Source organism: Nicotiana attenuata, chromosome 5 (genome assembly GCF_001879085.1).
Source record: "Nicotiana attenuata strain UT chromosome 5, NIATTr2, whole genome shotgun sequence".
NCBI classification, from domain to species: domain Eukaryota; kingdom Viridiplantae; phylum Streptophyta; class Magnoliopsida; order Solanales; family Solanaceae; genus Nicotiana; species Nicotiana attenuata.
Window position 1 is genome coordinate 14,318,058 of NC_031993.1, and position 24,272 is coordinate 14,342,329.

The 24,272-nt window shown below is 37.2% G+C and overlaps 3 protein-coding genes across 6 annotated transcripts; 1 reads left to right on the forward strand and 2 right to left on the reverse strand.

Moving 5' to 3' along the window:
- Positions 41-4,413, reverse strand: LOC109225363. 3 transcript variants are annotated; one of them, XM_019389999.1, is made up of 4 exons: positions 4,220-4,413; positions 4,046-4,110; positions 1,180-2,506; positions 41-1,090 (listed from the first exon to the last, which is right to left on the reverse strand). In XM_019389999.1, the coding sequence occupies exons 3-4, from the start codon at positions 2,459-2,461 to the stop codon at positions 462-464; spliced, it is 1,911 nt and encodes a 636-aa protein (XP_019245544.1). In that variant the 5' UTR covers positions 2,462-2,506; positions 4,046-4,110; positions 4,220-4,413; the 3' UTR covers positions 41-461. The 3 variants fall into 3 exon arrangements, with proteins under 3 accessions (XP_019245544.1, XP_019245541.1, XP_019245542.1); XM_019389996.1 differs by having other exon boundaries at positions 41-1,096; positions 4,220-4,412; XM_019389997.1 differs by having other exon boundaries at positions 41-1,096; positions 1,180-2,520; positions 4,220-4,412.
- On the forward strand, positions 8,813-15,693 carry LOC109225365 (probable protein phosphatase 2C 59). Of its 2 annotated transcripts, none has more exons than XM_019390002.1 (9): positions 8,813-8,981; positions 9,087-9,281; positions 10,259-10,386; positions 12,935-13,033; positions 13,125-13,283; positions 14,352-14,438; positions 14,527-14,618; positions 15,009-15,083; positions 15,232-15,693. In XM_019390002.1, the coding sequence occupies exons 2-9, from the start codon at positions 9,199-9,201 to the stop codon at positions 15,388-15,390; spliced, it is 882 nt and encodes a 293-aa protein (XP_019245547.1). In that variant the 5' UTR covers positions 8,813-8,981; positions 9,087-9,198; the 3' UTR covers positions 15,391-15,693. The 2 variants fall into 2 exon arrangements, with proteins under 2 accessions (XP_019245547.1, XP_019245546.1); XM_019390001.1 differs by having other exon boundaries at positions 9,107-9,281.
- LOC109225366 (pentatricopeptide repeat-containing protein At5g66520-like) lies at positions 16,237-18,878 on the reverse strand. The gene is made up of 2 exons (XM_019390003.1): positions 16,745-18,878; positions 16,237-16,613 (listed from the first exon to the last, which is right to left on the reverse strand). The coding sequence occupies exon 1, from the start codon at positions 18,658-18,660 to the stop codon at positions 16,780-16,782; it is 1,881 nt and encodes a 626-aa protein (XP_019245548.1). The 5' UTR covers positions 18,661-18,878; the 3' UTR covers positions 16,237-16,613; positions 16,745-16,779.

A 24,272-nucleotide genomic window follows, 5' to 3' on the forward strand; every position in this document is an offset into this window, starting at 1 on the left:
GAAAATTTTTACACCAATACAGCAGCAAAAGGAAAAGTAGTCACAGGCAAAGTAGCTTGTAGCATTCCTTCTGGATGTTACATGTCCACAAATATTACACTCATAGAATTTGAAAAAATATATGCTAAAGTAAATTCAAAGAAAGAATTAATAGCATAACTCCTGATCAGTGATAACTTCTTTCAAATTTCTGGCTCCCTGCCTTCAGAAATATAGCACTAGTATTGATAATTTGTTGTTTACACCAAATCTTTCTATATATACTACAGAAAAACAAGAATTGCACTAAGTGTTTGAATGAATCTAATAATAAATAGCGCCACATCTTTCAGATTCTCTACACAACATCCTATAATTTCAGATCAAAACTGCTGTCGGATAACACTATATCTATCCCCACTAACTTGAGGAGGGAAATAGTAGGAAAACTTCAGGGGGAAAAAATCCCATTTTACATGCTCTTAATGCAAAGCTAATTCTGCGGCTAACTCATCAAACAAATATTTCTCTATTTCTCTACAAATGCTACCAAGTTCTTCCTCGACCTGCAACCATTTGGTTTCATTCCCAATTGCCTTCCCAGACAAGTCCTTGTGCACTTCATTTTCCTGACTAACCAGCATCCTCCACAACTCTTCTTCAACATCAATTCTCCTCAATGCAGAACAACACCTTCTCTTTATTGATTTTTCCCTTATGTATATATCCAGAAATGAATGCAAAATCTCACTCAGCCCTGAATTTATGCGGTCAAACAAAAGCTTCCTCTCTGATTTTAGCCAAGATGTTTGCTTCCCGTACTTTTTCTCTAATAAGTCAAACACTGAGGGATTCACAGGGCAGTCCAAAGAATGCCATGTCTCAAAGCGCAATCCTAGGTTCATGCCATGCAAATTGGCCTCATCTAAAACATCAACCAGATAGGAGAAGTCCCTGCTTTCTGCAACTTTGAAGTCCGGCAATACGTTTTCACTATCTTGAAGGAGATCAAGAGACCCTATCTCGGAGTGTTCATCATTTGAGACGCCCATTTCAGATCCTTCTGAATATGTTTCCTCGGAGTTGGTCTCAAGAAACTGAAGTTGCACTGCTACACCTTACAAGTTTAGAAGAGTGAAAATGAGATTGGATGAACACTGTAGGAAAAAAAATAGTTAACAAAGGTTTGTGTTTACTTACTACATAAGCCATGGAATTCAGAAGCGCAGAGCTTCTCTTCCTGGAAAGGTGGCTCCAGAACAGAATTTGGACTACACTGATCGGCTTCCTTCAAGTTTAAGTCTCTATATTCCTGACTATCTTTCTGCTTTCGGTTCATATACTTGCTACTCATACCCAAAGGATTGCACAAGCCCGAGGCCCCAGCATGCACACTGAATGAACTGCCAAAACTATGCTTGTCCCGTTCAGAGTCCAAAAATTGAGGCCTTGTTTCTAAGTCATCTATAGCAAGCATTTCTAAACGACTCCGACTTCTACGAGCTATTTCAACTTCTTGAAAATCATTCTTCAGTTTCCATCTTCCAATGATTTGCTTCTTCTCTTCTTTGGCAAAAGATGACCTCTTTGAAAAGGAATATAGAGTATCATCTTCTCTTCTTGTACTAAACAAATTTGAAGAAGGCGGCTTTAGATCCTCAGCCTTCAGAAAAGTGTCGCTGATGCTTTCTGCTCTTGATGTGAGTTTTAAACTGTGATTATGTTCGTGTTGTACAAGGTTCCTTGTCTGTGCTATTATCCTTGGAACTCTAACCCCATGTTTTAGAGGTTCCAAACTATAAATACAATTTGCTCTTCCTGGTTTATCATTATCTACTGCCCCATTTTCATGTTTTCTGAATTGCTTGTACTTCGAATCAACACGGTAGCATTCCACACCAGGCCTAAGAGAAAATGACCGTTTTTTGGTGTTATGAGACTTTTTAGAACTAGGTTTGAGCGCAATAATTCTTCGAGACGGATGAGGCATGTGTGTGTTTGGATCAAACTGAAAGTTTATTTTCTTCAAGTGACGAACAGCACATTCTCCAACATCATCTTTTGGTGTACCAATCCCAAGTCTCTGAAGAGATCTCGAAGTATTTTCAGATAGTAAACATTCTGAGCTACCTTTGGAGTGCTTAAAGTAAGAATGCTTCTCCTTCATTGATGTAAAACTTGAATCGCTATATTTCTTCCTCTTCAACTTGGCTGTATTTTGGCTTGCTTTTTCATGGCTATAAATATCTGGTATCTCAACTCCGAATACATGTTTAGCTACTTGATGCTTCTGAGTATTTATTCCGCAGGAGAGGCCAACAGAGAATGAGCTCTTTTCTCGCAAACCTATGGTAGCCGTTTTCCGGAGATAGTTCTCAGAGAGGACTCTCCTTTTCTTAGAAGGGAGAGGCTGCTGAGGTGGAAGCTCATCAATGCCCATCAGCCTTGCTATAACACTTGGTGTGTGATGCTTCTGTTCCATCTGTTTCAACAACTCTTTAGCTAGTCTGGTCGATTAAACCAGGCACTGCGCAGATATGACTAGAATTGTGTTAGTTTTCCAGATTAACAATTATGTCTACAAGAGCAGAATCGATACAAATCATGATTTTTGAGAAAATAAGAGAAGGGAAGGGATATATTGATGACTTGATGACAAAGAATACAAAACTAGGTAAGAGATACAATCCATATCCTATATTGAACAAAACAAGGACTACTGTGATACTAAAATTTAACACTAACTCTAACAACATTCTAAAGGCCTGACTAAATACTAAAACTGTACACCAACTCTAAAGATAACGTAACGCACTAACACTTCACTCGAAAAGATTTGAATAAATATATACAACAGATATGAAAGACATGCCACCATGCCATTAATAGAATATATTTGCTGCAATTGAGTTAACAGATAATTGTAATTCCAAAACATCCCAGAGCACGAGGAATGCTGTCAAGAACCTATCACTTTTCTTTGGTCTAAGCTGCAGAAAAATAATGCCTACAACATTAAAAACATTGTTGAAAGTAAACAAAGAGGCATTAAATGATGGTGCTTATATACACAAATATCTAAATGAACAACAACAAAAGCTTCAGACTTTGAGTACAAAAAGCTGATTCTATACCCATGTGTATTCACCTAAAAGACAAAGCAGACAGCTAAATTCAGATCAGTAAGATAGCTCACAAGAAAAGAAGAAGGGGGCCTTAATTCAATCTAAATCAGACAGATGAGAAAGATATACATGTGGATTTTGATTTTAAAAAAAGGAGAAATGATTTGAAGATGTGGAAATACATGTTCTTGTTCTGCTTTAGCCAAAGAAATGAACATAGGATACTTTCAAACATCACCATTCACAAGTGAAAATGAAGTAGAGACAGAGAGTCTAATATGTGCAACTAAAGATAAAAAGCAGCAGACCATAGTTATTAACATCATCATTATCAATAAATGATAAATCCCAACACTGAGAAAGTCCAACCCAAAGACATCATAAAAGATAACAAATTACCATCATTAACCACAACACAGAAGTCAACTCAAAACCCAACATAATCATTCCCATCATCACTCTCAATCAAATAAGCCTCAGTTCCAAACTAGTAGCGGTCGGCTATATGAATTTTCCTATATACAGAAGATTCAAATACCCCTCAATCTCCTGTATATGTTGAACGGATTTGTCTTAATTAGACTATTTTTTATGCTGGCGGTCAACCTACTACAACTATCCTCTTTTATGCAAACTTAAAGGCTGAATTATTCTACCAAAAATTGCTTCGTATACATGGAATTTTTGCTGAACTTTACGGGTGCCGGTGACCCCTTTTGGTATAGCATAGGTCCGCCTCTGGCTGAATATGTTTTACAAAGCTCACATAAGTGGAATCTCATAAATCCTATAACTAGCAATAAACCAAGCTACTTATTCATTTCACATAATTACTCACCCACAGGCCACAACATAAATAAAACACAGTGAAAACCCCAAAAAAATCCATGAATCAAGAAAAAACCATGAATTTAGAAAACACCAGAAGCTAAAGATGATACCTGTATTGAAGATGATCTTCAACTCCTTGTAATTGATGTTTACACGCAACAAAATTTGATATAATCTATATAGCAGCAAAATGAATGACGTCATCAAGTAATTTTAATAATTTCTATAAAGTAATGATAAGTGAAAATGATTATAAATTGAAATTCAAGCAAGAACAAGCATACCTCCAATAAAACTGGACAAAATAAGAGGATCAAATTTCAATAAAGTTGCATGTAAAAAATGAGCTTATGGGGATTTGTGTGTGAATATATTAATTAAAAATGGCTGAAAATTTGGGAGTATAATGGAGGGATTGAAGAAGAACAGCTGGAAATTAGGAAGATAACTGATATATTAATTTAATGGAGGATATAATAATATGCTTTTGGTTAGGGTTTTAATTGCGAAATTGGGTGATACGCGCCGCCGCCATTATTGCTGGTCAACAGAAAGTTTGCGCCAAATTTTGGTCGGTGAAATGTCAATCAATCATTGGATATTTACATTTCCACCTTTTGTTTTTACTATGTTGAGGCGTACTGACAGCATAGAATAGGAAATTTGTATCAAAATAAATAAATAAATAAATAGACATAGGAAAGTATTGTATAGATTTTTATATAGATAAATTTGTTGCTTGATTGGTGATTTTTTTTTGGAAAAATATACTAGTATTTATTAAAGATTAATGATAAATTTTAGTAAAATGGAGAGTGTGTTATTGAAATTTTATTACTCTCTCGATTACATTTTATATGATGCGTTTAACTGGGCACGAAATTTACAAAAGATATTATTACTTTTAAAATTTATGGTATAAAGCAAATTATAGATGTTTGAGAGAAGGTTAATAGTGTATTATTTCTAAATATGAAAAGGTATCGATTTTTGGGACAAATTAAAAAGAAAAAAATAGAGAGTTATATAGTGAAGATAACATGCAAGTGTTTGTTGAAAATGGTATATATAAAACTAAAAGTTAGGATAATTGTAAAAATAAAATAATTTTTTTTCCAAAGTGACGGGTATTATCTGCCTTTTTTTAAATAGAAGATATCAGCTGCCGTTTTTTGATGAAAAATAATTTTTGTTAACCAAATATCATAAATTTATTTCTTCATTTAAATTATTTTTCTAGAAAATAACTATGCCAAGAATTTAAGATTTTTGGGCCAGTGGGAACAAAGGAAGCTGCAATCATAATTCTTTGACAGCTTCTGATGTCTTCATATGGAAATATAATTTTTTGAATATATATTTATTAGAGTATATAATTGAGTCGAAGTTACGAATGCATTCCAACTGCTGTGTTATACAGTACTCCCTCCGGTCCAAAATAAGTGATTTTTTGGATGTTTTCACATACTCCCTCCGGTCCAAAATAAGTGATTTTTTGGATGTTTTCACATACTCCCTCCGGTCCAAAATAAGTGATTTTTTGGCTTTTTTCTTGTGGTCCAAAATAAGTGATTATTCCAGATTTCAAGAATAAATTAATTATTTTTTTCCTACATTGTACTTGGAGTAAATAGTGTTGGAGTATGTGTTAGGAGTGTTTATGTGAGATAATAAAGGTTAATATGGTCAATTTCATTGCTAATTAATGCTAAAAGATGGATTTCTTAATCTGTGCGAAACCATCCAAAAAATCACTTATTTTGGACTGGAGGGAGTATTATTTTTAACACGAAATGGATTCTTTACACTTAACAAAACAAAACTATCCATCAAACTAGAGTGTGTAGGTAAAGAACTATACTAAAAGTGCAAACTATTAACATTTACCATTAAATTTTTGAAACTTTACATAAAAATATACATATATATATAGGTGTAATAATAAATTTGAAATAGCTACTCCTATAGTCGGTTTGGTTCGGGCTTTTTCTGATTAAAACCAAAACCAAACCAAATTTGATCGGTTTTTAAAATTCAAATCCAAAACCAAACCAAACTAAAAAATATCGGTTTTTTTGGTCGGTTTGGTTTGGTTTTCGGTTTGGTTCGATTTTTCGGGTTTTCATGAACACCCCTAGTTAAGCCTTTAGCCGAGCCTGGATTCATTCTTATCATTGGTTTGGTCATTTGTTATGCCTTTTATTTGCTTAATCTAACGTCATTGATCACTTGTATTGAATTAACCCACATATTCTTAAAACTGCGTTAAAATTCAATTGTTATCCGCTTTTAAGGGTAAATAATATTAAAGGTGAAAAAATGTCATATAAGATAAACAAAGAGAATACAAAACAACAGTTATGGTTGTTAAGTATGCCCTAAGATTTGTGTTCGAAACTCAAATTAAGGGCCCGTTTGGCCATTAAATTTTTTTTTAAAAACTTTTTTCGATTGTTTTTTTTAAATCAGTGTTTAACCATGAAATTTTTTAATTTTTCCTTGAAGTTGAATTTCAAAAATTGTTGAAAATTTGAAAAACTCTAAAAAACTATTTTAAAAAAATTTCACTTCAAATAAGTCACAAAACTTTGAAAACATCTCCAAATTACATTCATGTCTAAATACAACTCTAGTTTTCAAATACTAGTTTCACTTGAATTTTTTTTCCTACTTTTTTTCAGAATTTCACAATTTTACTGTCCAAATGCCCACTGACAATGTTGCAGAGCTAGAGACGTATATGCTAGAGTGACTCATAATGGTGGAACTGGAAACAACATATGGTCCCTATATCGTTCCATCATTTACAAATGTCTTCGTCTCAAATTCTGTCTTATCTGACAGAAGATATATATTTTTAATTTTCCTTATTTATTGGAGAATGTAGTGGATAAAATCTGATAATATAAAATAAAAATAAGTCGTACATAATTTTCCGAAATTTTGAAAATTTTAATAGAAAATAACATTACTTTAATACTAATTAAAGTAAATAGTAAGCTTTCTAAATAACAAGACATAGCGTATTAAATGGTCTATGTTTCCTAGCTCTGCAGGGAATAAAATATATATAAGGAGTAACACACACACAATAAAAATAATTGGATGAAGGAGGTGAAACTAAACTCATCATTGTTTTCGATAAAGAATGAGGCAGGGTAAAGTTCACTAAACCAAAAGATTGGGTGGCATCACGCAAACCTGAAATTCAAATCGAAATCTAAAATGTTTGGAGCTTTACTTTGAATTTTCAGATTATGAATTAGATTTCAAATTTAATTTTTAAATTCTTTAGATTTTGAATTTAATTTTTAAAATTTTGGATTTCGAATTGGATGTTGGATTTGGTACTTCGGATTTGTAGATATTCGAAAATGCAAAATTTTTATACCTTATAATTGGTCCATTATCCATATGGTAAATAGTAATAAGTCCAATATCCTACCCATTAGACATTATCTCATATATTGAATATTAATTACTAAGTTACTGTCAGAATACTTTCTATTTTGATAAGGTTTTATTATTGTTAATTTTTATCGGCCTTATTAATGTCTCTGTTGCATTTTATCGATGATAATTCATTATTTGAATACTTTATTTGGATGATTGATGTGAGAATGGGGAACTTATTAGGCAATTTAACATGAAAATTTTATTTCGGCGTTTATTTTTGTAAGAAGAAGAAACACCTCAACTAACGGGCTCAACTGAAAATCCAAAATATCCATACTGATTAATTTGAAATCTAACTTAAAAAATTTAAGTCAATCTGAGCTTATTTGGACTGTCATTTCTTCAACCCGAAACCGAAAATTCAAATGAAAATTTTCACATTCAATCTGAATTCTCCGAACGCCCACCCCTATAAGAAGTTATTCCCTTCTACACAATTATGTTTTGGCCAATTCTTACTATACAAGTGTCGGCGAGAAATCTCTTTAATAACTGACCGATTAAATTCTTATAAAAAAAATCGATAAACATAGTAGGTTATTTAGAAGGTTTAATACCTATATACCAAACTAAATTGACTTTATTGCATAGGCTTCATTAAAGAGGGAAACATTTTTAATTTGATTTTTTTTATTTCGAGAGTTCGAACTCGAGATCTCTTATTAATCATGGAGGAATCATATTTATCTCACCACAGGTGGTTCAAGCATACCCATTATTACAATCTCATATTTTCGACTAGCTTATATATAATCTCATATTGGATCAAAATACTCTAGAAAATATAAGGCCTAAAGTAAACGTACAAATATCTTTAGGTCTACCTCGTCTCCTTTAATACCGTTTGGTATCAGACCGACAAACTGGTATACCTGGATGTTAATATAGGACATCATCAAACAATTTCAAGCAATATTTTCTCATTTTATTTTGATATGTACTATTTACACCTTCAGTCGAATATAATTATTTCAAATAATGTCTAAGCTTGTATAATCGAACATGCATATTAGCATCCGATCAAGCTATATTAACCTCATCATTCCTCAACCAAATGCATTTAATTCATAAAATACTAACCATGAAAAATATAAAACTCAAAAACTAATTCATGAGGATCATTACATACAATATTAATATTGACCTTAGTAGTCTATGCATTGCCAAGTGTTGGGCAACCTTAAGGGAAGTTTCATTTGGACAAGTTTTCTTGTCTTTTGACCAATTCTCTATCTTTAGCTTACCTCATTTTTCGGTCATGGCCTCATAGGTTGGTCCCCCAATCTTTGACATCACCACCAACAACCCCCCCCCCCCACCCCCCCCTCCCCCCCCCCCCCCCTAAAAAAAAAAACCCCAACAATAATTTTCAAAACATATTCTTTTCTTGATTATTTCAGGTAAAATTAACCACCCAAATCTTCTCATTGACATAATTAATTTAGTCCTATTGCCCATAATTACAATCATTTACCTAACTCATTAGCAGAAAATTAACAACCCCACCTCACACTTTGTTTCTTTCTTGTCCATTTTCCTCTTCCTCTTTCTCTAATGGGTTATTTCCTTCATTTGATTCTTTTTCACTAGGTAATTTCTCTCATTTCATTATGCTAACGTTAACATATGTTGCAACACATATTATTATATTTTAATTACATGAATTTTCATGATTGATTCTGAGCTCAACATTAGATCTGACATTTTCTTGGCAGCTCAATTGAAAATCTTGAAATGAAAGTTTGGATTTTTGGTGATAATTAAGCAATTGCATATTGGGTAAAATCAATTCAGAGGAGTTACAGTAATGGGGTATTTGAATTCAGTATTATCATCATCTTCTAATCAAGTTCATGCTGATGATGCGCCTGTTAGTGGTGGTGGTCTAAGGTGATCCCCCTCCTTATTGATTTATGTACTGCTATATTTTTTGGTAAACTAACGATTTTTATGCTATTTTTTTGATGAAGTAGTGATTTTATGCATTTCTTTTTATAAAGTAATGATTTTTATTATTTAGATTGGGATAATATGCATATAAAGGTAGAGAATGGTCATACAGAAAGGTGGTTCTGTGAAAATAGAACTAACTATTTATTTACTTGTGTTAAATTCTTTATGTATGTCAATTGGATTGTCAAGAAAATTATGTGGGCTGCTTTTCATTAGGTCTTTTCTGAAATTCTGTATGTAATTCCCTTTTCCCATGTTCCTGACATTTGTTAGCATCTTTTTTCTCATATGATGGAGCTTAGTTTATAAAATTGCTTCCTTGGGTGTTGGGTAACCGCGCCTCGTGATGTGGATGCTTGTTTTAGCTGTCTTAACCAGAGGAATTTTCCATTGGGTTGAAATTGGTTCTCTACTTGCCGGATCCTACTAGATTAGATATGTGGATTGAGTTTGGATATGCTCAGACAACTGGAATTAGGTTATGAGTTGTTTTTGTGAATGAATGCGCAATCTTTATCATGGGTCAGCTCTTACTTGAATTAGTTGATGGATGTTTGACATAGAAATGTATGCAAATAAGCATTGCTGGAATCATATTTGCTATTGAAAAGAATATTCAAAGTGTCTTTCATGGAAAGGATTATTCTTTGGCCATAAATCCAGAAATATAAGGAAATCCATGCTTAAGTTGCAACTTGATTTTATGGTGATTCAGATTATTTGTAGTTGTGTTTGATCAGGTTCATGTGATTAGTATATTCTTTCTGTTTTTTGTCTGCATATCATCTTGTCCAGAAATCCCTAAATAGTAGAATTTAAAGTGGTTTCATTGTGATTAATTAAGCTTTAATGAAGTTTTATATAAGACAAAATAAGTTGCAAAGCCGTAGTCTAACAGATGCTATGCGTTGCAGTCAGAATGGGAAGTTCAGCTACGGATACGCTAGCTCCCCGGGAAAAAGGTCCTCCATGGAGGATTTCTATGAGACAAGAATTGATGGTGTAGAAGGAGAGGTAGTTGGTCTCTTTGGAGTGTTTGATGGTAACTCTTCTTCTCTGTTTCCCCCGCCTGACTGGAATATAAAGTGCCCGAACTAGAAAAAACGAGAAAAATACAGATCTTGATTTGTTTATATGTTTTAGAACTTAATGTCATTTAAGCTTTTACACGTAGTAAGACATTCAATATCTCAATCAGATGACCATAAATTCGTCTAGAATTTGCTGTCAGATTACTGCTATTCAATACTCTATAGATCCTTACAGTTTGTATGTTCCGTTTTTATTGGTTTCGGCAGTGAGGGCTAAGGATTGCTGCCATTTTTTTCTACAAACATTACTTTTAAATTATCTGCTGGAATTAAGAATTATCTAGTCTTCATTCTTCATTTAAAACCTCATCTAATTAGTGAGCGAAGTACCTTCCGATTTCACTGGGCTAACATTCCACGAGTGTATGCACACATCTCTAAAGAAGTGCCTGAATGGTCAGTTAACATGTAAATATTTGGTAACTATCATGCCTGAGAGTGTTCTCCATATTTTCAGAGGAGGAAATGAGATGGTAGCTTGCGTCCAATCAATGCCGCTCTTCCGCTATTGAGACACTGGCCTTACTTTAACAGTCATCCATTTAGAGCAGTTTTCGGTCAATGGCTTAGCTTGGTTATAGCCCATGTGTCCTGTGTCCCTCTGTTCCCTACTTTTAGTTCTTTCTGAGAAACCCACAAATTGTTGTCTAGAGTATTAGTCAGCTGGGTGTTTGGATGGTTCCTGTTTCTTCTCCCTTTTCATCTTTTTCCCATCTTTCTGTATTTGAGCACTGTGTTCAATGTTCTAGCGCACCACATGAGTCTACCTGTTTGAGCACACCTGATTGCATGAATTTTGCTTGCATTTGAAACAATGTCTGATTTTCCAATAGTGGTAACCCTAAGAAAGTTTTAGTGATGCTAGTACCTTTGCTTCAGGTCCAATATTTGCAAGAAGCCGTTTAGTCTTACGAATGACTTATATGTTTATAGAAAATGTATATAACTTCTAGTAGTGCTACAGAAACTAAATTTTTATATTATTGGACTGAGACATGTCTATATGGAGCGACATGGACAGTGAGGAGACTCAAACTTGCTTGAAGTTGAGGCGTTATTATTGGTGGTAACCCCAAGAGAGTGAGAGTTAATGATGAAAGATGAAAGCATATGTTGAGGTTCAAATAGAAAAGCAGGTGCTAAAGCCAATATTTTGGCTGTGGATTAGTGCTTCTGCTTGAGAACTCCATCTCCTCTGTGTTTCTCCTGTTTCTACTCGACATTGATTTCTATCTCACCAACTGTTAGTCTGTTATCATCTGTGTAGCACTAGAAAGAATAAGGACGTGATTATTGTCGAGGAATTTTTGGTTATTGGTTGGTAATCTGTTAATAGCATAAAGATCCACTTGAAAAATACTTGGACTTACATGCATATATTGGTAAACATAGACATTGTCATTTAATATTCACTAGTATGAATCAATGAAAGGACAGGTATGTCAATTAAAATGTTTGATACTTCAAAAAGTTTGAGCTTATTTAATGAATATTTTAATTGCATCCCACTACGGAAAAAGTCATCTTATGAAACATGCATCACATGTGTCAGACATGCCAACAACAAACAGTGTGTAGGCATGTAGTACCAGATGTGATACCCATGACACATCGGATGCGTTTGACAAAAGTTTGATCATACTAAGTATTCTTTATCCGCTTCTACGCTCTTCCTGAATAGGAAATAAAAATGTTTCTTCCAACACGCTCAGACAATAGGGATTCTTTTTGTTGGAGGCTCTCATAGTCAATGGTCCTCCAACTGTGCTGGTGGATGATGCCGAGAAACTGTAAAGAAAGGAATATATCGAAGAACAGGTGGATTGGATGGACAAGTAATGCACTGGAGCAGCAGGGCAGGAAAGAAGAAGGAAAATAAACAACTGAAGCTGGAAAGAATCTGAGGCAAAAGACATCTTTCTTTTGGAGGGGGGTTGGAGGGTTAAAACAAAATAAGGAAGGATAAAGAGAAGAAAAAGGAGGCTACTTATTCTGCTTGGATCTCCATAGCCTGTTTAACTTCTCTGTGATCTCACTCCTGGACAAATTTCTGCTATAGTTGCCTCTTACCGGTAATTCTGTCCAGGCTGGAGTAATCTCAAGTCAGTGATAGTCGAATCACGAAAGGTCTTTTGGTGTCTCAGTCAATCTTCCCAAGTTCAGAGAAATTTGCGCGTGCTTTTGTTAGTTCCTAGTGATGGCATGGTACCTAGCGTACAGCAAACGTGCATCATTTTCGTATCCTTGTTACTGCTCAATGGTTAGGCATGCTTCATATGCTGCAGGAAGCTGAGGGAGCTCTATTGACATATGAGCTGTAACATAACAGGGATTGGATGAAGATACCTATCACATTATATTCACCACCTTGTATCTCGTTGTTATTTTTATTTCTTCATTCTGCTTAAATTCGAATTAACAGATAGTTCCCATTTCATGCCAAGTTGGTTACATACCTTCGAATTGGGTAGTTTTACCTGCATTTTTTTCTCATTTCAGGTCATGGGGGTGCTCGGGCCGCAGAATATGTGAAACACAATCTTTTCAGCAACCTGATAAGGCATCCAAAATTTATATCAGACACCAAATCAGCAATAGGTATATTGACATAGTGTGAAGTATAGTTGCTATGTTCATTTTCAGAAACAGCTTATCAATATCTCTTCTATTCATATATTTGCTTTTGTAGCCGATGCATACAGCCATACAGACTCTGAATTTCTGAAATCAGAAAACAATCAGCACAAAGATGCTGGATCAACTGCTTCCACTGCCATTCTTGTAGGTGATCGTTTACTGGTTGCAAATGTTGGTGATTCCAGAGCTGTTATCTGCAGGGGAGGCACTGGTAAGGCTTAGGTGATATGGTTATTTCTCTTTTTATTTTCGGCTCCTGCTATGGGTATTTCAGCCCAAAGGCGCTAACGGGGTTTATTATGCTTTTTTGGATTTTACTTTTCTAATCTAAGTTGCTCAGACTCGGGTGTGAGTGTTCGATACGGATGCGGATCTAGAGGTTGAATCCTTCATGATTTAAATTTAAGGTTCGGGTGTGCCAATCTAGGTATGGATACGGGTACGGGGATTTGGCTAAAAATAACTCAAACATCTGAAAATAGAGTTATAAAAATATGTGTACATTATTACGCATTATGTGAAAAATTTACAAGGTATTCCGAGAAGGAAAAAATATTTATCAAGAGGAGAATCCGAGAAGGAGATAAAAGGAAAAGGACTGTTCCATTTTGTTCAATTTCACCATAGCATTTGTTTTGATTTGAAAAATCATTGTATTGTCTCGAATTTCTCCGTCGATTTTGGTCAAAGTACCCAAAATCGGTTGACTAGATCTGGTACGGATCCCACACCCATGTCGTGTCGACACGGGTGTGGCACTAAAAGTGAAGAGTCCGAACAACTTAGTTTCTAATACTCGGTCCTAACACTACAATGACTAGTTCTTCATGTTGCGGTATAAAAGTGAAATATCACTGCTCACTGAAGTTAAGAGAACCCGATGAAGGATAAAAACATGAGGATACTTTACTTTTCATTCTAGAGCGAATGGAATAAAATAAAATAAAAGAAAGTACATCTGCATATTGATGGTATTTCCTGAAATTTTGTGGGAATAGGGAAAATGTCATGTCAGCACTTTTAAATACGACACTTTGTGATAGTTCATTTCATTTTCTTCCTTGTTCAACTACCATTAACCAATATCTTTGTTGTATATTACTTGCTAAGTTGATCTAGTAATTTTCATCCTGCTATACTGTTTTGGCAAATGAACTAATTACATTTAGTTTGCCTGTTTTAACGTTCGTTACAGTAGGGTATAGTTGTTATTATAAATTAAATATGACCCTGTAGTTTTGCTGTGTCACCTAATAGAGTATGCTAATTTCACTCTCAGCTATTGCTGTTTCTCGAGACCACAAGCCTGACCAAACAGATGAGCGACAGCGCATTGAAGATGCTGGAGGTTTTGTGATGTGGGCAGGTAAGCCCTTCATGTTGTTTAGTCCTGTGTTAGTCAGTTGAAATGGTTCTAAAAGGCATGCAGTTCAAACATAACATATGGTGTGCAGGTACCTGGAGAGTTGGAGGTGTACTTGCTGTTTCCCGTGCGTTTGGCGATAGACTTTTAAAGCAATATGTTGTTGCTGATCCAGAAATACAGGTAACTTGAAGAACTTGTTTATTCTTTCAATAGTTGAATACGGCAACATAGGGCTGTTCATGTGTTTGGCTGTATATCAAATGTTCTATGTATGTGCACTTGTATTTTTGAACCTATTACCTAGATGTATATTTTGGTAGATTTCTGAAACTGTTCAAAAGTTGGTCCTTATTGAATCGTGGAATACTCCCTACCTTTTTCAGACAACAAACTTTTGCTGCTTAATTGCTCTTGTCCTTCTCATAATAATTTTATGACCTGTGTAACTTTTGGATAGCAGCTGATAGCATGTCTCTTAGAACTTCAATTGAATTTTTACTGCTTTTTCCCATCTTATATACCTAATATTATTGGTGTATTTGTGGGCCTGATTTTCTGTAAAAAATACAGGAAGAAAAGGTTGATGGCTCTCTTGAATTTCTTATCCTCGCAAGTGATGGACTCTGGGATGTTGTGACGAATGAGGTTCATAATTCTTCCCTTTTTTCTTGAAAGAATTAAGAAACCAGCATTCTTTCTGAGCTACACAACCATTAAATAGCCACGGTTCTACTTTAAATATCTAGCAGTTTATAGTCAATTACCAACCTGATCGTTACACATAAATTTGCAGGAGGCTGTGTCGATGGTTAAGCCGATCCAAGATCCTGAGGAAGCAGCAAAGAGGCTGATGCAGGAAGCATATCAAAGAGGAAGTGCAGATAACATCACCATTGTGGTTGTCCGTTTTCTGGGTAACCAAGAGGGTTCCTCTCGTGGTGTCTCGGCTTAAGAAGTAATTGCTCAATTGCCACTTCTAATCCGTGGTAATAGAAGACAAGAAAAACTATAGGACATTACGTAAATATTGAAAATAGATAGACTTATGCGATTGTGATGTAAGAAACCTTTAGAAGACATTGTCAAACTCCAGCTTCTCTAACTTGTAAGAAATGTTCAAGAGTGAATCTGGCACAGTCAATCCGCAATTTGTTGCTGTTTTATGTTCAATTTAACAGTTCGCTTCCACTTACCTGTTGCATACTGTAGCTTGCTGAGAATGAATCTAGAATGGCGAAACTCTTCCAATTATCTATACTCTGTGTTCTTGTAGTTTTCATGTTATTGCATTTTGATTCAGTTGTGTTGTAGGTTGACAGCTTGTGTAAAACTAGTAAATTTATGATGAGTTCTCACCATGCCATGTTCCCTCCTTGGCACGCGTTTCATGCTCGGGATTGAAGCGTAGTAGTTGTTACTGTGTCACATCCTGGCTTGCTTTTCATGATAAGCAATGTTATACCATTGTGCCATTGTGCTATGTAATTCGAATTACATGACTATTCCCTCAAGTCTCTGAAGTGAGATATAGTACTTGAATTGACAAGTTAAACAACATTATACACATAGGACAAATTTGACAAGGTAATAAATTGCCAATATATATTGGATAGTTCATGCATTTATCGAAAGGTACAAGTATGGTTTCTTAGTAGGTGGATAGCCACTAGGTTTCCTTCGAAAAATTATAAAAATATTGGATGATGACCTCACCATATTTTTTTTTCTGAATCAAGTCAAATTTGTATCTGCACCTAACATGATTTAGAAATAAACTCAGGGGTCGTTTGGTAGCCTGTTAGAGAGGAGTTATCCATGTATTAAAATTAGGATTACTTTATACATTGTTTGGTTAAAAGAAGGGGAAAAAAATAATATCCACATAGAAGCTAGGATAAGTTATACAATGTTTGGTTGTTTTTTCCTCTTCCTGTAGCATTCATTTCGTCGTCCATTTTAATGCTTCTGGCTGCTGTACGAAGAGATCTTCTGTTGACCAATTGGTTGCAACTATATTGCCTGGATGTTTTGAAGTATCATAACACTTATACAAACTCATACTTCTGTTCTGCACCAAATTGAGAGCTCTATATTTGCATCTTCTGTGTTTTATTCTCAACGAAGACAACTGCTCACATTTGACAAGCTCAGCAGGGTTCTCACATTCGAACAAGGCTGCAAGGCACCCATCTCATCAAATGCAAATTGAGGGAGAATAAGCAATCATTTTCAACCAAGAGTCTACAGCATATATAACAAAATCATTGTTTTATCTATATGTGAAGAGTAAGACAAGAAGGATATACTTCTCTTGATCGTTGCATCAATTTCCACCATCTTTTTACCAGTAATCTTTACAAGAACATTCTCCATCTTTAAAATGATGAAACCTGTTCCTATCTCTGACGATAATTTCACGATCATAAACCTTTGAGATTAACTTGCTTGCCTGATGACAATCTTTGCAGACACGCAAATTCTTTGTGATGCGAAGAACTGCCCCAGGTTTAGTCTTCAACAACCCAAAAGCAATAGCCAATTTCTCACTATGATAATACAAAGGATTTTCTCTTTCCTCCTCATCAATATCCTGTTGTAGTCCATCAGAATCTGGGACATAGCCTGCAGATTTAATGCAATCCAACATTTCATTTACTTTGGCATATATCTCTTTGGCTTGAGGATGAGTCCTTCCTCCTGCAGTGAACTCGCTAACAACGCCTTCCAATTCAACCACAGAGAAGCCAGGGGCCTTTTTCACTCCCCTGTCATTCATCAACTTCCTTATATTGGCAACATCTTCCCATCTACCAGCGTAAGCATATAAATTAGCTAACAACACATATCGGCCACTGTTTTGGGGTTCCAGTTCAATCACCTGCTTCCCTATTATCTCCCCCAGCTCTATGTTCTTGTGAATCCTACATGCACCAAGAAGAGCACCCAATACACCTACATCGGCATTCATAGGCATTTCTTTTACGATATTTCTTGCTTCTTCCAGTAATCCAGCTCTTCCAAGCAAATCAACTAAGCAACCGTAGTGCTCCATGCCAGGTTCAATGCCATACGCTTCTTTCATATAATGAAAATAGTGTTTTCCTTCTTCAATCAATCCTGAGTGAGCACAAGCACTAAGTAAATTCACGAACGTGATATAATCTGGAGCTACCCTTTCACTCTCCATTTCCTTCAAAAGCTCAATTGCAGCCTCACCTTTCCCGTGCATTGCCAACCCTCCAATCATACAATTCCATGAAGAAATTCCTTTTCTTCGCAACCCTTTAAAGAACTGAAGAGCCTTATCCAAGCAACCACATTTGCAATACATATCAATAATAGTAGTAGCCAGCTTGGAGTCCAAATCAATCCTACTCTTCTCGACCTGTTCAACTATCCACTCACCTTGCTTCAACGCTCCGAGTCGTGTACAAGCCGATAACATGCTTGCAGCAATAAATTTATCAATGACAACATCCTCAGACATCATTCTTTCAAACAAAGCAAATGCCTGGTGAAACTGGTTGTTGTGCACATAAGCTGATATCATAGCATTCCAACAAACAGAACTTTTCTCCGAAATTGAATCAAACACTCGAAAAGCTTCAGCAAGATACCCCAATTGAGCAAACCCACTAATCAATGTGGTCCAAGAAACATCATCTTTCTCATACATATTATCCAACACCCTCTTAGCTTCCTCCAAGAAATGAAAATTTACATACATATGAATCAAATTGTTCTGAGAAAACTTATCGAACCCAAAACCAAATTTTATCACATGACCATGAATTTGCTTTCCTTCTTCCACAGCATTGTCCATACAACATGCTCTGATAACAAGAGGGAGCGTGAAATTATTGGGGCTAACTGAACACTCTAACATTTGGGAGTAAAAAAGAACAGATTCTTTCAGCAGTTGAGACTGCAAGTAACCTCGAATGATAGTGTTGTAGATGAAAGTGTCTGGGTTAGGCAATTTATCGAACACTTGGAGGGCGTAGTTTAAATCACCTGATTCAAGAGTTGCACAGAACTTAATGACTCGACCCATTGCGTCATTGTCACACGACAGGCCTAGTTTGATAATTTGGGCGTGGAATTGCTTGAGTTCAGACATTGTTGAGCATGATGCTAAGCCCCTTAAGAGCGTACCAAGAGTTTTGGTTTTGGGTGATGCTGGAGATTGTGGGGTAGGAATGACATGAAGGATAGAGGCCATATTGTATGTTGGAATTTGCTAATTATGAACTTTGTGCCATAAAGAAAATACACTGACGAGAATCCAATATTTCTAAGATAAGCCAAGGGAGTACTTTATATCTATAGACTATAGGACAAACATGCCTAGTGTAGTCTGTAGAGCTCAACGTCTGATTTGAGAGTAATGCGAGATGTTCATTTATCCTAGTCACTTTATGTACTTTATGTTGCTTGGAGGAGTCCGAAACTGAAATGCTGCCTTTTTGGGCATAAAATACGTTTTTACAGTTAAAAAAGAAGAAGTTACATTTCTACATAATATTGCGTTTTACCTTAATGGAAAGTTAGCCGTTAAAGTTAAACGCAGTATTATACTGCGTTTTACTAAAAAATTGGGCCCACCAAATAAGTGTTCTGCAGGACTGACATAAATAATTTATTTTTTAGTGTAAAACGTAGTATAATACTACGTTTTGTGGAAAACGTTGTATTATAATACGTTTTACACTAAAATTTGGGCCCACCAATAAGTGTTCTGCGGATAACTGACATAACAATAATTCAAATACATAAAACGTCTTATTATACTGCGTTTTACATAAAAAAAATTCTGCACCCCAAGCTAGGATTTGCCTTATTTAAAGGCGTTAGAATTTTATGAAAATCCATTCAAAACTTTCCTTCAAACTTCCGTTCATACTTCTCTTCATCTTATCAAGCATTTGTTTATAATGTCTGAAGAGCCAAAAATAAGGGTTTCATTATATTGGGGGAGGGGGGGGGGTGAGGTTGTAATGGAGAATAACTGTGTGAGGTATAGCTCACCTCCACAGTGTCATGTTAAATTGTCGCTTACAATGGAGTACGATAAATTGGTATCGTTGTCACGTAAAAAAATGAGTGTGAGGAAACATTCGGTGAACCTTAAAGTAACTGGTAGATTTCCGTATTCTGTGACTCCACAGGGGTTTGCTTATTATTCTGAGTTTAACATCGAAGATGATGAAACTCTTAGAGATTTTTTGCGGATTCCGGATGAATACAGGAAATTTTTTATTGTAATAAAATTGTTGGAAATGTACGTCAAGGTTGAAGACGTTCCCAATAATGAGGGTGTGCATAGTAGGGATAACCCCCAGTCATCAGGTGGTTATTCTGGAGCAGTTTTTGCCGGACAGATTACTGATGAAAGAGCTTGCCTTGATTTAAACTTGTCACCACCGGCGAATGAGCAGCCACAAAATAATTTTTCGACTTTATATAATCCACAAGACGACTGGTAAACTTCAATTCTTCTACCCTAAATTGAAATTTATTTATGTTTGAATTGGATCTGTATTAACACTCATATTTTTCATAGGGGGTACCGTCCGAATATGAATTTTACAAGTTATGACCCCGCTCCTAGTTGGAATATGCATAGTTCTGGCGTATTGGACCACGGTGGTCCATCCGGGAGTCATCACCAACAAGAAAATATCCATCATGAAACGTCAACACAGTACGACTTGTAAGTAAAGTGATATAGCTATATGTGAAGTATTTATCTAGTTGAGTAGCTTATCATTTTGTTCTTTTTGTGCAGTGAAAACGAGCAACTTGATGTTCCTGACCTCACACGGTTTCCCATAGACGACGTATTGACTCATGATTTGGCAGATGCGCAGAGTCAGGAAGATGATAGTGATTATGACAACAATGCTGATGAGTCTAGAGATAACACACCCTTCCTGATGAGGGTGATGACGAGGAGGAAGTGGATGCTGAACCTGAGCTGACAGGGAGCATGCTCCTCTACCTCCCGTTAGACCATGAGTGTACGAGTCCCACGTGCCGTTTCATGAGCGGAATATTCCCTACCTTGATAATTTGCCAAGTATGCCAGATGTGGATGCCCTCACAAGGGATGATGACGAAATTCGGTCAGCAATGTGGGATGAGTCTAGACCAGCGGTGCTGGCAAAGGGCATGTATTTCCCCGATAAAGCTCGCCTAATCAGGGCTGTAAAAATCTACAGCGTAAGAGAGTGCCGTGAGATGACGGTAAGGGAGTCAACTACGGAGGTATACAAGGCTGTATGCCGTAGAGACTTTATGGGTTGTCACTGGATGTTGTGTGCCAGCAAGAAGAAATCAGGGTTGTGGAAAGTGGGTAAATTTATTAGCACCCACAGATGTGAAATTGACACATTCAATGAGAATCATTTCAACCTGGATGTAGACTTGATTTCTCTTGTCTTGATTCCATATTTGGAAGTGTCCATTAGGTTCAAGATTAAAGAGTGTGTTACAGCCGTCCACCAGGAGTATGGTTGTATTATAACCAAAAGAAAGGCATATCTCGGTCGCAAACGTGCCTTTGAACTTATTTATGGCGACTGGGATAAGTCTTTTTCATCTCTGCCCAGGTACATGGCCGCACTGCAACACTTTAACCCCGGGACTGTTGTTGAATGGAGGCGTGAGCGGAGTCCGGACAGACCCGAATATATTTTTAACTATGTGTTCTGGTCATTTAAACCAGCAATTGATGGTTTTGTGCATTGTCGTCCTGTAATTTCCATAGACGGTACTCATGTCTATGGAAAGTATGATATTAAGCTTTTGATTGCAGTTAAAGTAGATGCTAACGGACAAATATTTCCACTAGCTTTTGCCATTTGTGCCAACGAAAGCGAAGAGACGTGGACGCATTTTTTGAACCACTTGAAGCAGCACGTTGTCAGATAGCGTTCAGGTATTTGTCTAATATCTGATCGGCATGGTGGTATTTTAAGTTCTGTACGGCATTTGCCTGAATGGAAAGAACCCTATGCATACCACCATTACTGTGTGAGGCACCTGAAGGCCAATTTTCAGAAGAAATATCACGACAAAGCCTTGCATGATTTAATGTGGATGGCTGCAACTGAGCACCAACAGTGCAAATTCATAAGGCGCATGGAAGCAATCCGGCAGATTGATCCACGAGCCTATACTTGGTTGATGGGACATGAGCTTCACATGTGGACATTGCATGCTGATGGCGGCAGACGATGGGGAGCACTGACTACAAATGTGTCGGAGTCATTCAAAGGCTTGTTGAAGTCTGCCCGTGGATTGCATGTCACTACCATGGTCCACATGACATTCAAAAAGATTGCGGAGAGGTTTGTTGAAAGGTATATAGCTGCATCGACATTGATGGACAGGGGTGTTCAATTTATGCCAATACCGATGAGAAGATTTGAAAGGTACAGGAGGCGAGCATATTGGCATTCATTTTACAGTACGATCACGACCGGGGTGTTTTTGAAGTTAAGACCGCTATCCGCGGACACCGGGTGAATAATCTACAGATAGTGAATGGACCATCTACCACATGCTGTGCGCACATGCCTTAAAGTGCTTTCAACAAGTTAGTTTAGGGGCAACCAATTATATTGATAGGCAATATAGTGTTGCTGCATACGTAGACACCTATAGTGGGCAGTTGCAGCCATTGGGTGCTGAGCATTATTGGCCGCTGGAACCTTTTAAAACGGTGTGTAACAAGGACTATTTGCGCAAGCTGAAAGTGCAAAAGAGAACGCGTATACGGAACCAAATGGATGTTGGTGACACCGTTTATGCGCGTAAATGTGGCATATGCTCCCAAACTGGACACGACCGTCATAAATGTCCTTCAGGTGGTGTGCCTGGCGGTGGTAATCCAGCTCCTGGTGCAAGTTCATCGAATGTACCCAACTATCAAGGATACACCTAGTCTTTTGTTTTCGTATTGTTTTTTGTAATACGTGTCTGTACTTGTATATGTTGCAATATCTATCAAATAAAATTATGAATTGGGATGCTGATATGTTATTTCAAATATTAAACTTATTGGTGTTTGTAAAGAAGACCAATCTTAAAATTAAAAAAAACCCTATAAAATCAAGACATCCTTTATTATCCTTATTGAAAATTTACTTCTTAAAATGGTCGCTGTCTTAATAAACGAATCGAAGAAAATAACTAAAGTTGTTTTGTCTTAGAAAAATTTAAAATATAAAGCGTGGTATAATACTATGTAAAGCATAATATTATAATGCGTTTTGTGTGTTGTCTTGTCGGTCTGAAAAATCTGATTTAAACTGCGCAAAAGCTGTTTCATTTCAGAAAAATTTACTATGTAAAGTGTAGTATTGTAATGCGTTTTGTGTATTGTCTTGTTGGTCTGAAAAAGCTGATTTAAACTGCGCAAAAGCTGTTTCGTTTCAGAAAAATTTACTATGTAAAGCGTAGTATTATGATGCGTTTTGTGTGTTGTCTTGTCGGTCTGAAAAGGCTGATTTAAACTGCGCAAAAGCTGATTTAAACTGCCGGGGATGAGGCATAACTCAACCTGTGCCCGCCATCCACGTCTCGGGTCGGCCGATCCTCAGCTGCGGTAGATGGGCCTGAAAAGAACTGGTCTACATCTCCGTCGAATATACCCATGATCGATAATGGATATGACGGGGTGACCTGCGATGCTGGCAGATCCAGCTGAAGGCTGTACGACGGCATGCTGCTGGAATTCTCGTCTAGCTGAGGCAAATAACCCGGCTGATCATCTCCAATATCCTCATCTCCAGCCTCAACAGCTGGGTCGACAGGTGCCTCAACGCCCCCTTGCTGGGGACCACCTCCTCGCCATCCACCGCGACCCCGTGGGGCACCCCTGCCTCGTGGGATAGCCCTGCCTCGTGGGGCAGCCCTAGCTCGTGCCCGACCCCTGCCTCGTGGGACAGGCCTACCCCGATGGTGCTCCTCTGGCGCCCCATACTCAGCCTCGTGAGCCAACCTCGCGCCCTCTCTGGCTCGCTGCAGGGTCCGGAGAGCCAGCTCTTCCACCCGCCGGCCATACTCAACGAGTGCAGCATTGTCGCCATACTGCTGCATCTCCTGTCCCAACTGTTAGAACAAGTGATGCCCAATAGCCCGCACAACATTTAAAATATTAATTAAATAACGCTATATCACAATTATAAGACTTATCCCACAAAAACATACCAGTGCCTCGTGCCTCCCGGCGTATGGTCTGTACCGACCGCCAAGTACATGAACGGGGTTCCCGATCATCAGTCGGGTGTGACGGCGGTACCATGACGTATAGAGCTCAATAGTCGCCTCCTGGATCTGTGAAGGTGGTGCCGGAATCAAGTCCTCTCGCTGGTCCCAAATATGGACCTGCGCCTCTAGCCATCCTACAAATTCATCGTCTACCCTAGAACGATCATCCCGCTGATAATGTGTAGCCACCCATGCAGGCTCCCTCGGTATAGTCTGGGGACGGCCAAACTGGCGAAGTACACGCTCTGTGTAGCCATATGTAGCCACCCATGCACTATCCGCTCCCAGGCCCAAACCTAAGATAAAAGGTTGACGCAAAATTTAAGAGTCATTTTGACTATATAGAATTCGAAGTAATGAACACAGTATTCGAAAATGTTGTCACCTGTAGAAGCGTAAGAAAACCACATATGTCCACCTGGGCGCCCATGCTAGCCCGGCACATACTCCTGTACAGGTATGCTAGAACAACAGCACCCCAGCTGTACTGGGGTAACTCATCTAGCTGCTGCAGATGATGCAGAAAGCGCAGACTCACTAGATTTCCCGAAGTGTTCG